Source organism: Peromyscus maniculatus, chromosome 2 (genome assembly GCF_049852395.1).
Source record: "Peromyscus maniculatus bairdii isolate BWxNUB_F1_BW_parent chromosome 2, HU_Pman_BW_mat_3.1, whole genome shotgun sequence".
In the NCBI taxonomy this organism is placed as follows: Eukaryota; Metazoa; Chordata; class Mammalia; order Rodentia; family Cricetidae; genus Peromyscus; species Peromyscus maniculatus.
In genome coordinates, this window is record NC_134853.1 from 72,540,780 (window position 1) to 72,555,794 (window position 15,015).

Here is a 15,015-nt window from a genome sequence, read left to right on the forward strand (position 1 = left end):
TTTTGTTTGCACTGGATAGATAGTAAAGCCTCCCAGCTGGGTTTTCACTCTCACCTGTCAACTTTATCCTTAACATGTTCTTCACACTATGGCTAAGGTCTGATTATGACACCTTCCAACTTCCTAGTAGTCTCCAATTCCTTTGAATGTGATCATGTGAGAAAGACACAGCTCTTGGAAAAACTTTCCGATGCCCGCAAGTAATCTCACCTTAGACTGTCAGCCTCAACCTTTGCGTTTCTCTTCACTACAGTCTGTACATCAGCTAGACTGAATGTCTTTCAGTTTCAAGCTTCTGCACACATTGCTCTCCTTGAGTTAGAAACTCCGGGCATCTCCCTGCACCCTCACCCCACTCCACCTGGCTTATTTTCTCTCATCCTCGGGCTTCAGCCTCAACCCTTGACTACTCTCTCTCCACAAGTCAGGATTTGATGTCGGGCTTACACTTACGTACATCATACTCACCTGTGGCACAGTCTTGTCAGATAATACTGACTGACTTGACTGCTACATTTCTCTACCACAGGTTCCATGGGAGCTCTGTCCATGTCAGCAACAGGAGCAGTGGCAGCAGCAGGGCCACGTTCTATGCAAAGTAAACAGCAACTTACTTTACAAACAGGAACGGCAAGCCAGCAAGCCAGGATTCTCACAGTGGTCTTCCTGACCACAGTGGTCTTCCTGACCAGAGCCGCAGAACTGAGCCCTGTGGGGTTGCCACTTCAGGATGGGTTTATAGCTACTGTTGTGTCTCTGATAGGCATGCAACAAGTGTCAATTTCATGAATGAAAGATTGGTAAAACCAGTGTGAAGACCCAGAAAGACTTGAAGGTAGATGTTTGTAGTATTTATTGCTTTGTTATTATAGTAATGTTTAATAAATAGTTTTTGGTGGGTTGAAAGTTTTTAAAAACTAGAAGTAGGGAAACCATGGAAGTATGTGGAAGAATGAATCTAAGCAGAGTTACGTGTACAAAAATATTCATATGGCAAACGTGCTCGTTGCTGATGAGATTGTCACCAGTAGAGACTGATGTTAATTGCTACAAGCACATAACTACATCACTTTCCTTCTTTACTAGTACACTGAAGTGCCCTTCCGTATAAACTCCAGCCTACTTTCCTACTTTCAAATGATATGTTTGTTTGTTTGTTTATTTATTTATTTATTTATTTATTTATTTATTTATTTATTTATTTATTATTGTGTGTGTAATGTGTGAGTTTGTGTGTATGTGTGTGTGTGTGTGTGTGTGTGTGTGTAGGTCAAAGGCCAACTTTGTGGTATCTGTTCTCTCCTTCATCTCTGCGTGGGTCCCAGGATTGAACTCAAGTGTTTTACCTGCTGAGCCATCTCACTGACCCCACTGTCCTGCTTCTGTTATATTTGATCCTTGTTACTAAAATAGCTAAGGCCAAGCCTGAGGATTTAGCAGCAGAACATTTTAGACTGGTGCTGCTGCTGTGTCTTAGGTGTAGCTCCCATTGCTACCTCCTCCACCTCTAACCCTTGCCACTCAGTTGCATGAAGAGCATGTATAGGTCTTGCTTGGTGCCTCTCCATTAACTCACTCAGAGAACAGGCTGCCCAACGGTACATAATGCTGTTTTTATATTCTGATTCACTTACTTTTAGCCTGAAGGGCAGAATTGTGGAATTCTAAGTATTCTGTATAACAGTTGTCTTTGGAGCCAGTTTGTGCTCTGTCCTCTCTGAGAAGCAAGTTCTAACCGGGCCTGTATCCATCCAGGAGCACTCCACACTTCGGAGGCTGAAGCTACTTCTCAGAGTCTGACTCAGATATATGCCTTGCCTGAAATTCCTCGAGACCAAAATGCTGCTGAGTCCTGGGATAACTTAGAAGCGGTATGTTAAATGGATTTTTTTTTTTTTTTTTTTTGGTAACTGAGAGATATAAAAGTAATTTCCTCCCTCTTTCTCTTTTTAAAGGACTTAATTGAACTTAGCCATCTGGTCACTGATTTCTCCCTCATGGTGAATGTAAGTATGTAACCGAGGCTTCTAACTGATTTGTCACTGTCTTTTTGATTAGAATTTTAATAGAAGTTACATGTTTTTAAAATATTTGTTTTGTTTTATGTGTATGACTGTTTTGCCTACATGTATGAATGTGCAACACCTGTGTGTTTGATGCCTACAGGCCAGAAGAGGGCATTGGATGCCCTGAAACTGGAGTTACAGATGGTTTTGAGCTACTATATGGATGCTAGGAACCAAACTTGGGTCCAGTACAAGAGCAGCAAGTGCTCTTAACCACTGAACCTAGATTGCAATTTAAAAAATGGTATTGAACTGTAAATATGGTCCCTAAATTCTAGAGCAATTTAGTAAATATTATGTAAAAATATTGTAGATTCTCAGCATTGGAGGTTTTACAAGGTTGCATAAAGACATAAATCAAGTCTACTTTCTGCCTGTGGGGATTCCATAGAAGGAAGAGGCGGGCTGGGATTCTCAAGCATGATAACTAAATGCAATCTAAGGCATAGAGAGAAGCCTCATCAGTTCCAAGAAGAAGCATGTATTCCAGGGAGGGAGGCATGGTTTATGAGACAGCAGCATTAAAGCTATCATCACCGAGCTAGTGTTAACATGAGCCTTGAAGAATGAGTAAATGCTGAGAGGGCCTCAAGGGATGCACTTCAGAATAGGTGAACTAGGACAAGACATGGTGAGCTCTATGGACTGTCAAAGAGTACTAAGTGTACCTATTATCCAGAGCCTGCAGAACCAGGGGCAAGCAAGGATTGATGAGGACCAGCTTGTGCTGGTTGCTCTGTGAGCCTGAAGGAGCCAGTACAGATGTGTGATCAAGCTGAAGTCCTGCAGTCCAGTTTGCTTTAGGAAGACTGTTATAATGATGAAGAGGAGGTCATGGGGAGGGTGACTAACTAGGAACCAGTTGCAAGAACTTAACCTGTAGGTAGAGTAGTAACATTTACCTTTAATGTAAAGGAATGCTCAGAAGACTTTTTGAGGATCAACCTGGAGGAAGGTAAAGTCAAAACCAGGAAACTTTAAGGCCTGGATGAATCTCTTGTCATAGATTAGGGAGCATATTATGGTTTTGGTAGGAAAGATAGATTTTTCTGAACTGTTTGTTTGTTTGTTTGTTTGTTTTCCCTTGGGAATTATAAAAATGTATGATGTGTGAACACATGTGCGGATACCTGTTTGCATGGGTGCAAAGCAGTTTCTGCTTGTGCTGTGGCTAGGTTAGTTCCCTGTGCTTGATCAGGCCATGAAGGCAACCCAGCTTCTCTGGGTCGTGGCTTCCCTAAGGCCTGGCTTTGAGGTGGGAACTCCTAGAGCATAGCTCCTCAGAGCTGGAATGGGGAAGGACTCCAGAGCTTGGTAATCTAGCCTGTACTTTGCCCAAGCTTCTCAGACCACTGACCTTCTGTCTTTTTAACAGTTATGGATGCTCAGCCACTCTTTTGAAAGTTGTTGGAGAGGGTGGAAGCTCTTCCTTGTGTAAATTCTGTCGTGTAATTTCTCTTGGGCACATTTGTCTTCTAGAGCCACCTGTGGAAGAGTTTGTCTTCTTTCAACATAGAGGGGTTCAAGGTTTTGAGAGAAATGTTCTTGTTTCTTTGACCTACCCAAACACATTTTTACTTCTTAGAAACTTTCTCCATTTGTGGCTCTCCTGTACCAGTGAGTTCTAGACCATCTGGTATTAGCCTGTTCTTCTTATGTTCTAGCTTATGGATATTTTCTTGAATGGTAATGACTAAAATTAAAAGCAGTAAATTGTTTGAATTATTTTTCATGCCTTTAAGTCAAAAGAAGAAAATATTAGAAGTCTCTAGACCAGCTGTCTTTATGACCTGTTATTATTTTAACAATGGTAGGGAATGATACAAGAGTTTCCAAACACATGTGTTGTTTAAAATCAAGATCTATCCAGTTATTGTAATTACTAATCTCCCACTCTAATGCAGTTCATAAAGTCTTCATATGCATGGTTACATAAATATATGCACTTGCCAAAGCCATTAATCTGCACACTTAAATGTGTTTTAATACATGTAAAGTATACATCACTAAAGTTGACTTAAAAAAACAAACTAAAGATATTCTTAGCTCTCCTCAAGACAAATGCGTTTCTCTTCTGGTGGGTAGGCATATGAAAGAAAATAAAGTGTGTGGAGAACTAGCAGTTGTGTGTTCAGTTATAGAGTAAGCAGGTCGCAACACCAGTCTAAGAAGCACTTATACATGAAGGTTCTGGCCACACTCACAGCTCCATACAAATGTCCTAGTTATAATCGTCTCTGCAAGGACATGAGGCACAATGCTGTTTGGCAGAAGCTCAAAGAGAGCCTTGACTGTTATTCCCAGGAAGACTGAGTTTTTATGACACATGGCCAAGGATTCACAGAAGCTCCATTTAGGTACAGAGTAAGCAAGGAATGCAGGAGTGACCACATCCTCTGCTGTTGTCACATGGATGTGATTGTATCTGGGCAGCCATGCAGTCAAGGAACTGTCTCTGTATGCACATCTGTGCTAAACTCAGAAGGCTGATAATGCCTCTACATTGTGAATGAAATGCCCCAAAGGTGTATACTTGGAGGTCATTAGAATATTAGGTGTATACATAGTTTGCTTTAAAACAAGATTCACAAAGATAATGAGAGATTACAATATGGCCTAGTAACTCTTAAGTGTATTAATATGTACAGGCCCCTGCTCTGTTTGTACAAGTGCCCCTTTCTTGTGACCAGATCCGTTTCTTCCTAGTCAAGTAGAATTTAAAGAACTCTGGGCCAAAAGTTGGACAACACGCTATGCTTACTGCTGGGTCTGTTTTGATTTCTATCTTCTATCTTTTTCTCTGTGGCTTTTGGAATCCAATTTTGTTCTGGATGCATTAGAATAGGGCTGCAATGGATTCAGTTAGATTTATCCATGCATGGCCTCTGTGAGCTTTAGCATGTTATTTGACAGCAGGTTCTGCAAATCTGATGAGAGGACTACTTCAGACAGCATCCTTCATCCTCTGCCCCCCTCTGCTTCAGACAGCATCCTTCATCCTCTGCCCCCTCTGCTTCAGACAGCATCCTTCATCCTCTGCCCCCTCTGCTTCGGACAGCATCCTTCATCCTCTGCCCCCTCTGCTTCAGACAGCATCCTTCATCCTCTGCCCCCTCTGCTTCAGCTGTTCTGCAGCCATCTTTACATTACCTCTTACCTTTGCCATCAGTGGCCTTCAGTCCCTCCCACTGCAGTGTTCCTGCTTCTCCACCCTCCTTATTGCCTTTGCTAGGCCAAGATAACCATTCTCTGCCTGTGTGGCACATCTCTAGTTCTTTGTGGGCTTTTCTGTTGGTGTGATTGCATATGATCTTCCTTAGGGAGGAAGATAGGGAACTAGCCGCAGTTTGGCTTTGTCGTAAACTCACAGCTCTCCAAGCACACTAATAAGACTATACAATAACCTCTCCAAGGAAGAGCTTTGTTGTTGTTGTAAATTGATTTGAGGGTGAATTTTTTGCATGAACTATTATTTTTGATATGATAACATGAACTATTATTTCATGTTGGGCTGACAAGTGTCCACAGCAAGCATTTAAGGGGAAAAATAATTCCTCCTTAGTTTTTAATTCATCTACCCAAGTTGCATTCTTCTCAATAAGTATTAACTTAATAATTCATATTTTCTCCTGAATCTTAGGTGCCCCTGTTACTGTTTATACAGATTTAACTATTTTCAGGCCAATAGGGCAACCTAATTGAATAGTCCTTAAAGTGTGCCTTACAAATGGCTTAGTTCATTATTAAAGGGATGCTGAGAACATTTCTAAGTGCCAAAGAGTAAAATGCAAGCCTGGGTATGGGGGTTGAAGACTGTCCAGTGTGGGAAATCTGGGTAGATAAGACAGAATCAGAAGCAAAGAGGGAAAGTAAGTAGATAGAAGCAGGATGGGTGTTTCTGTTTTCCCATTGTGCTTTACAGACATCTCATTGTATCCTTTTAACACAATGAAGTAGAAATACCATTATCCTCATATAGCAGATGAGAGTACTTGGCCCAAGAACACACCAGGGCAGTACTGGGATTTGAACACCGAATATCCTCTCCTAGGTTTTGTGCCAGTCTTATCATGGACAATAGTGACCTTCAAAGTGTGTGAAATGAGAGGCACAAAGATGGCTCAGCACCTAAGAGCATGCACTGCTCTTGCAGAGGACCTGAGTTCGGTTCCCAGCACCCAAAGCAGGTGGCTCACAACCTCCTATAACTCCAGCTCCAAGAGATCTGATACCCACTAATGGGTATCAGACTGTATTTCAGGACTGTCAGCCTGTGGCAGAGCCGGTTTTGCACGAATCCTAAATGGTCTTATAATAAAAACCCAGAGCTAGACATTGGGGAAAGCTGAAAGATCAGAAAAACAGAGCAGCCACAGCTACCACCTCTTACCTCACCAGCTCCTCAGCCTGACAGAGCCTCTGCAAGGGTGCAAATTCCTGTCTCCTCCCGCCTTATATTCCTTTCTTTGCCCAGCCATATCACTTCCTGTCTCAATCTTCCTAGTGCTAGGATTAAAGGTGTATGACCCCAAGTGCTGGAATTAAAGGTGTGTGGCACCACTGTCTGCCCTCTGTGGCTAACTCTGTGGCTGGCTCTGCCCTCCGACCTTCAGGCAAGCTTTATTTCTTAGATTACAAATATATCACCGCTAGGACTCAGCAGTTTGATTCCAGAGACTTTGTAGGTGATCCAGTTTGTACTCAAGTTTAAGAGCCTTGGCTACACTTGTGTGACAGATTCAAAAAAAAATTGAAAAGAGACTATTTTAGGAATTGTCAGGGATGTCAGGATGGTGGTGGAGAATCCTGGAATGAAAGGCCACCACAAAAGGCCTGGCAAGGAAAGACTATCAATAATGCTAATAGGAAACAGCTGGGGGCTTGTGAGCTGGGTTGCGCTTATGTTCTCACATGAAATGCTGATTGGAATAGGAAGCTTTGGTTACATGTGCCTCAGTCTCAATAGGTTTAGCATAAAAGACAGTTGAATCAATGTATAAGGGGCATTATGTGGAATGAAAGAGAAGTTCTTCTCTGTTTTTCTGCAAAGAAGTGATAGAAATTGTTTGTGCCCTGCTGGTCATAGTGATCACATGGGTTTCTACATTGGTTAGGACCTATCCTACTTCTCCACCAGCATGGTCGTATAGTGTGGTATACAACTATCTATCTAATAACTAACTATATATAATATAGATACACACATCTATATGTGTACACATATATACCCACAAAAACTAAATAAAGTTGATCTTAATGAGATCCTGGTTCCAGGGTAAGGACAGAGTGCTTGTGCCTGGGGTGTCAGAGCAGAGCTCAGTAGCCACTCATGAGTGACAATGAGGTGGTTTCGCACATTAGAGAGGAAATGGCAGTCTCCAGCTCCACCATTCATCCATCAGGGATCTCCGGAGTCACGATCGATACTGTGTCATAACAGGTGTTGCTGTTTTGGGTAGACTATTATATTAATATTGTTGATCTGAACTATCTTAACTTGGACTATATAGTATGTGGTAAAAAGGTGTAAAACTCAAGACAACAGATTCTTTCATTACTCCCCATTGCATATCAAAAGTGCAAAGATTTCATGCTGGATTACTCCGCATTGTAGTCCCATTCATACAAAAGAACAGTTTTTATTTGTTAGATCAGTGGCATTTTACTGCTAAAGTAAATCTGATTTAAAGAAAATCTCCAAAGAAGGTAAGTTATGGACTTTGTTTGAATTTGTTTTCCTTTTTTTTGCTATCAACCCAACATGATATGTAAATGCTTATTTGAATTTTTTTTCCTCCTACAAAGTAGGTTCATTTGGAGAATAATATGTTTGTATGTTTGAATGAATTCTAGTGTGAGGTGCTTTTTGCTATGAAGGTACCACCCTTTTATTACCCAATCATTAAGTCCCCCCCTTTTTTGTGAAAGTGAATTTGTACTTTCTACATGGTTTATCAGATGCTATTAATGAACCACTATTAAGACTGCAAGGCTGCAGTACCCGGGGCCTGATTACAGGAATTAAAATAGTGTGTGTTGGCTTCCCACTGCTCCCCAGCAGGACCGCTCACTCATAATTCCTTTGCATCCAGTCTCAGCAGGAGAAGATTGACAGCATTGCAGACCATGTCAACAGTGCTGCTGTGAATGTTGAAGAGGGAACCAGAAACTTGGGGAAGGTAAGATTCTGCTCCTGCTGACAAATCAATGGTACTCTGGCTCCCAGGAATCTCCAGTATTAACCCAATTGATCCACTCTCTTCAGTGCTGAGGGAACCAGCAATTAAGGAAATAAGGAAGAAATGACACATAGGTAGTGTAAGAAATCAATGGCTGTAATATTCTACTCCCAGATTCATTCTGTCATGAGAGATTTTTTTCCCCCAAAGAGAATGAACTGTGGTCTCTCTCACTCTAGGGCATTTAGTTGTTATGAAGGAATATCTGCGGAGGCCTAGGGAGAAGAGAGAGCAGTCCATTAATCCAGGCAGAGCAAAAGTGAGACTGCAGTAGCACTCAAGGAGTGTGACCATCTATTATTTGTATGATGTGATTTTCAGCCCGGCTGCCTAGTGTGGAATAACCCCTGTGCTGAATCAAAGCTTTGGTGGGAGCCCGTGGCTGCAGAAACTGTTTAAATAAGCCAGCCAGATAGTGGATTGATTGTTTTGCAAGTAAAATCAATTTGTAGCTGTCCATTCTGGAGCAACCTCCCTTTGTTCTGTGGTCTGGAGCAATGGCAGTACCTGTGGAATACTTTCACACACACGTTCCCAAGAATAATCTCTGAGGTTAATTATGAACCCAGAGTTAAAGAGGCATTGCCAGGAGTAATGAGAGGAAAACGCACATCACCACAGGCAGATTTTCTCAACTCAATTTCTAAATTGAATTTTTTTTCTTTTACAGGCTGCAAAGTACAAGCTGGCAGCCCTGCCTGTGGCAGGTGCACTCATCGGAGGAGTGGTGGGGGGTCCCATCGGCCTCCTCGCAGGCTTCAAAGTGGCAGGAATTGCAGCTGCACTTGGTGGTGGGGTATTGGGCTTCACAGGTGGAAAATTGATACAAAGAAGGAAACAGAAAATGATGGAGAAGCTCACTTCCAGCTGTCCAGATCTCCCTAGCCAAAGTGACAAAAAATGCAGTTAAAGCCCAAACTTCCAGCTGGTGCCAATGCATCCATCCTAAGGAGCACCTTGCTGCTGTTGAATGCTCAGCTGTTGGAACACAGTGTTGGGGAGTGGCTCTTCATGTCCATGTGGTATTGAACCACCATAACCGGATGTATTTGTTTGCTGGCTGTTAATGGAGATGTTAGAGGAGCCTGGGCTTGAGGGCATGTGATGTCTATCGGGTCAGTTTAAAGACTGCCAAAGAGAAAACGTTCTGCCTGGAAATGTGAAAACTGAACCTCTAACTCTAAGGATCTAAAAAGTGTGAAATGTGTCGGGCTCACGAGGGTCAGTGTATGTATAGATTATTTCTCCTACAGGGAAGGAACGGAATGTGAGTTCTGGAGTCTTTCTGTCAGGTAGGGATGTTGCTGCTACCAAGGGGCCCCGGGTGAACTCCTTCTGTGCTTGGATCCATCTGTATTTTCTGGTGAAGGAAACTAACACTATAAAATGGACAGAGACGCCCACTTTCTCTTGACAATCTCTTCATTGTGACATGGGTGACATCTTTTCTGAAATCTTCCCCGCCTTTCCAGCTAAGGAGCACAGAAGCTTGTGTGCTGGATCTGCTGACCCAGCCACAAACCCACTTGCAGCTGGTGATTCTGAAGGTTCTCTGCTTCTGGGGTGAATTCTACCCATCTTGTGAGGATTTTTCTCATAATCTGCCTTTTTATATCATTTCCCATCTCTAGTTACCCCTACTTGTAATCTCTTAAATTGAAAAACAAAAATTTAAACATTTCCAACATTTTTTGGGCAAAGGGGAGCACAAGGTCACACCATGGGGCACTTTAGAACTTCAAGGGGCTGACACACCTGCCTCAAGGGTCTGGCCCCTCAGTCTTGTTGCGGGGTTGAGAAGGAGCTTTCTACCTCACTTCTGTTACCGCTGCCCTCTTTCGGGCTATCTCCTGTCCTTCAGTTTTCTCTGCCGCTCTCCCAGTGCTCACACCTAACTTCTCTCATGTTCTAAACAGCCAAGAGTCAGACCCCGTGAAAGATCTGTGGTGCTAACCCAACAGATAACATGGACAGCGGCCACGGGCCAGTCCAGCTCCATGTCTGTCTCAAACATAAAGCTTTGAAATTTAGAGAAAAGGAATTTAAGACTGCAGGCAGCCTCCCCCTGCATCCTAACTCATCCTGACAGGAAGGAGCCACTGGCCGCCTCATTCTTTAATCTCCCCTGAGGAGAAAGCACAGTCAGCCAGGAGCATGGGTTCAAGGACCAAAGGGTTTATCCTTTTAAGAGCTGTGTTGAGCCAGGCAGTGGTGGTGCACTCCTTTAATTCCAGCACTGGGGAGGCAGGGGCAGGCAGATCTCTGTGAGTTCAAGGCCAGCCTGGTCTACAGAGTGAATTCCAGGACAGGCTTCAAAGCTACAGAGAAACCATCTCAAAAAACAAAACAAAACAAAACAAAACAAAGCTGTGTTGTTGATGTTTGACCTCTATTGATTGCTACTTTTCCTTCTGTGTTGCAAGATCCTTCCCTTTGATGCTTTTGAGTCTTCTTACTGATGCATTCATTCCTATGAAACGAAACACTACATCATACATGTTAGGAGGTATCAAGTATTTGTTATTGCTGACTAAAGACTTTACTATTCCCCTCCCCCAAAAAGGAAGTACTTGAGTAAGTGTCAGATTCTGAGGCACTGACACTGGGAACTAAGTATTTGGAGTAATGTTTTTAACTTCATCCTTTGTTCTCTGTTTCTTGCTGCTCCTTTAAGGTGGGCATGTCAAACCTGAGCAGGAGGCAGAACTCATCCAGATTTTATTTAAAAGAAGATGCTTTTTAAATTTTGTTTTTCAAGATGGTTTCTCCTCGGTAGCCCTGGCTGTCTTGGAACTCTGTAGATCAGGTTGGCCTTGAACTCAGAGATGCACCTGCTTATGCCTTGGAGGGCTGGGATTAAAGGCACACGCTGCCACCGCCTGACTAAAACAAGATTCTGGAGCCTCCATCATGGGTAATTCTGATACAGCCAGTCCAGCCTGCTTAGCTGGAATTATAAGAATAGTAATGTTGTTTCATTGTTTAATCTCCCATGCTCACCTCATCTTCCTCATGCCTTAGTACTCATCCCGCCAGTCCCCAGAGGGCCACTCAGTCAGTGGGCCATAACAGTCACAGCACAAAGGACCTAGAAGAACCAGGATGAGGCTTGCATTTGAAACCCACGTCTTCGGGATTTTGCATTTTTACTGAGCCAATGTGGAAACTGTTGACATGATCATGAACTGTCAGTACTGGGCTTTTGACTCTAGCCGTCTAAATGCTTAAGGAAGTTCCAGTCTTCTTAAATTTTTATACTTTAAAGTTACTTAGAAATTTCACTTCATTTCCCTACAATTGAACCTAATAGCTAACTTTTTGTGGAAATTGCTTAGAAGTGTTTAATCAACTATAAATGATATAAAGTACTTAAAAGTATAAATTAGTCAATATGACACAGAAGTGATCTTAAAATTGGACTTAATATGCCCCATAGTGTCAAGTTAAATTTATCTTCTCTATGATTTATGTCTTATTTTTATTTCAACTAGTTAAAAAGGACCACTTTAATTAAGCTCATAAAAATTGTTAAGACTCATTTCAGTAATGGCAGCACTTCTAAAGACTTTTTGATGTTATAATCAGAGAATTTCTCTGAAATTTTGGTGTAACACACAGTAAAAAAAATGTATTAAAATTGAGCATATATACATAAAAATGTTTACCACTATGTGCAATACATTTTGATGTTTTGTTTTTCAACATACTAATTTCAATCTACTAAACCAATTGCTACCTGCAATTTTCAGAAAACATCCTTCCCTACAGAAGAACTGGTGTTTCCCAAGCAGTTAGCCAGGCACTTTACCAGGCATTTATGGAGAGGGTAACTGGGCCTCAGAGGAATTGAGTAATGTGTAGAGTCATTCAACTCCAAAGGAGGAAGCTGGGATGGTACTGGGTGTGTGTTGATGCTCAGTCTCTCTTGGTTATGCTCTGCCACCTCTCCCGAAGCCTACAAGGCCAGCTGTGAACAACTGGTCATTTGCTTCTTTGTCTTCTGGTGCCTCATCAGGTGTCCACAGCCTGCTCTTAATTGTGGCCATGGCAGAACACACTGTTCTCAAGTATAAAATGAAGAGCACCACTATTCTGCCCCACCCTCTACACATTGGTTTATATCATAGGTTATGATCATTGTTTAACATGTTTTATATAATTAAAAATAAACATTAGTACTTTTTTTTAAGACAAATCTCTCATAGCTTTTAGAATCAATTAATCATCACCCTTTAAATGATGCTCCTGGGAAGCCATGCACACACAGTAGGGTGCTGGGAACACTTAGGCTGTTTTTGAACATCATATAAGAAAAGCCACAGGCCATTTCCCATACCTTTGTGACCTGCTCTTTTCCCATCTCAATTTTGTGTCTTCTGTTGGAGTAACTATCCTACCTCACACACAGAAGCCAGGGACCTAACATGCCTAAAAAGTGAGCATGCTGAAGCTGCCTAGAACTGGCCATACTTCTAGAACAGGGCCTGGGGTTACCCTGAAACTCCTGCATGGCCACAAATGTCCTTCTGTCTGTCTGCCTTTCGTGCTCTATGTTTTCTGCAGCGTGAGAACGGGATGCTCATAACACCCAATGTTCACAAGGCGGCTTGAAATAAAACTACAAATATCTAGCACACAATATTCCAGTAAAAGCCCAGAAGCCAAACCATCCTTTGACTAGCTAGTGACAAAGGCATTTCTCAAAAGAGCCCCAGAAGCCCTTCACTGAGAGTACACAGACTCTAGATAGAGGAGGGAAAGCCTGAGGTAAGGTCCTCAGTGTACACACAATGCTTTCTCACCACAGACTAGAATGTGGCTGTGGTTCTCAGGTGGTTACAGAGATCTGATGACGTTCTCAAGTAGTTGGAGGTCTAACAAGGCCAGGGTGCTTCCTCTCTGACCCAGTCATCAAACACATTCATCCTGTTTGTGTATGGAGTTTTGTTGGTTTTGTTTTCTGAAATAGGGTTTTACTGGTAGCCCAGGCTGGCTTTGAACTTGCAATCCTCCCACTGCCATCTCCCAAGTGTTGGGATTATAAGCATCCAACTCTGTTTTATAACTGTTACTAACACCTATGTTTCCAGCAAATGGTTCTATTTGGGTTCATCAGTTTGACACCCTTTCTCTCTCTCTCTCTCTCTCTCTCTCTCTCTCTCTCTCTCTCTCTCTCTCTCTCTCTCACACACACACACACACACACACACACACACACACGTACACACACACAACCCTTCTTGAGTGTTATAAATAATAGTAAAAGTTTTGTATCTACATTGCTATCTTCAAAGAAATTAATTTGTGACAAAAATACATCTGTGCAATATTAACCAAACAAATATATTGAAATAAAAACATAAAAAGTGCCCAAGATCACAAAGCTACTTTGTGTAAGATCTAAGAGAATGTTCTGGGGTGGGGGATCCTCCATGTGATTTTATTAAGTTTTTGTTATGTCATGTCAAGTTGCCTGCTAAAGATTGGGTCTCAACACAACCTCAGTGATCCAAATCAGCCCAAGTAGAAAGAAATGTTCCTAGAGGAAATTAGATACAATGTCTTGACCTTCCAAACAGTGTCAGTCACCTCGCCACTTGTGCCTTTACAGCCAAAGCAGAAGGGTCCCCTTTAACAGCAAGGGGAGCTCCATCAGCTCCTGTCCACTCCTTGCACAACTTGTTTGAGCAACAGTCAATAGTTTGCTTTTTGCATACATTTCCCAACTGTTTGAGCTTTTCCTCTTAATGCTAATTACTAAATTGTGTTACTTAGGTTTCATTAGCTAAACCCCTTAAAGGAGTTTTCCACAGTATTTTTGAACTATAGGTCTTGGCAAGGTAAGGACCAGGAAAGGCTAAATGGCAAGGATTTCTGCAAAATTAAGTTCTTCCTGAATTGGTTTGTCATTTATTATGTTGCTGAGTGGTGCGTGAATAAGGAAATATGCAATAAAATTCACCCATTTAACAAACAGTAAACGAATTTTCTGTTGTGTGTTGATTGCTAGTGTCATATAAAGAAAGATAGACCTGTAGACTCTGTCGTAGTGAGCCACGCAGTTACGGAAAACGGGTACATCACACCAAAACATGCCGAGTACCCGGAAGACAATGGACAAAGGGTTAGAGGCTGCAATGAAGGACCTGGAAATGAATAGGAAGGCTTTGTAGAGCTCAGGGTTTGAGCAGTAGGTAAGGAAGATATGCCTGATGGAAGAGGGGCTGTAAGTTTCAAGTGAGTAAGGAATTCCATGAAATGTAAAATGACATGGGAAAAATCAAGGAGTTAATAACAAGAAAACATGGAATTGAATGGATGACCTAACAGTGAAGCTGGTTAGGGGGAGACAGATTAGAGTGGCTATATATATCTAAAAAAATGTAATTTGTTTACTCCAGGACAGTAGGTCTCAACCTTAATGTAGTGACCCCCAATAGCACTTCTTTTCATTGCTACTTCATAACTAATTTTGCTACTGTTATGAATCGCAATGTAAGTATCTGTGTTTTCTGACGGTCTTAGGTGACCCTGTGAAAGAGTCCCCATTGTTGCCAGAAATGTTCTCATACTGGCTGGAGCTTTTGGTATATTAGTGTAGTTACCTTCCTCATTTGTGAGATCCCCGCTGTTTAATACTGAATGCTTTCTCAGTGATGATTATGCATTCCATAAACATTTATTGGAAATCCATGGAGAAGAGCCATGGA

At 42.0% G+C, this 15,015-nt stretch overlaps 1 protein-coding gene across 2 annotated transcripts in view; it reads left to right on the forward strand.

The window, feature by feature from the left end:
- Nucleotides 1-14,286, forward strand: part of Stx17 (syntaxin 17) — a 57,448-nt gene extending 43,162 nt beyond the window's left edge. Inside the window, exons 5-8 of one of the 2 annotated variants that reach the window (XM_076564189.1) lie at nt 1,756-1,871; nt 1,956-2,006; nt 8,159-8,245; nt 8,976-14,286. In XM_076564189.1, coding sequence (XP_076420304.1) covers nt 1,756-1,871; nt 1,956-2,006; nt 8,159-8,245; nt 8,976-9,215 — 494 coding nt within the window. In that variant the 3' untranslated portion in view covers nt 9,216-14,286. The remainder of the gene's footprint in view (nt 1-1,755; nt 1,872-1,955; nt 2,007-8,158; nt 8,246-8,975) is intronic. The other variant, XM_076564190.1, reaches the window with a different exon arrangement.
- Nucleotides 14,287-15,015: the final 729 nt, after the last annotated feature.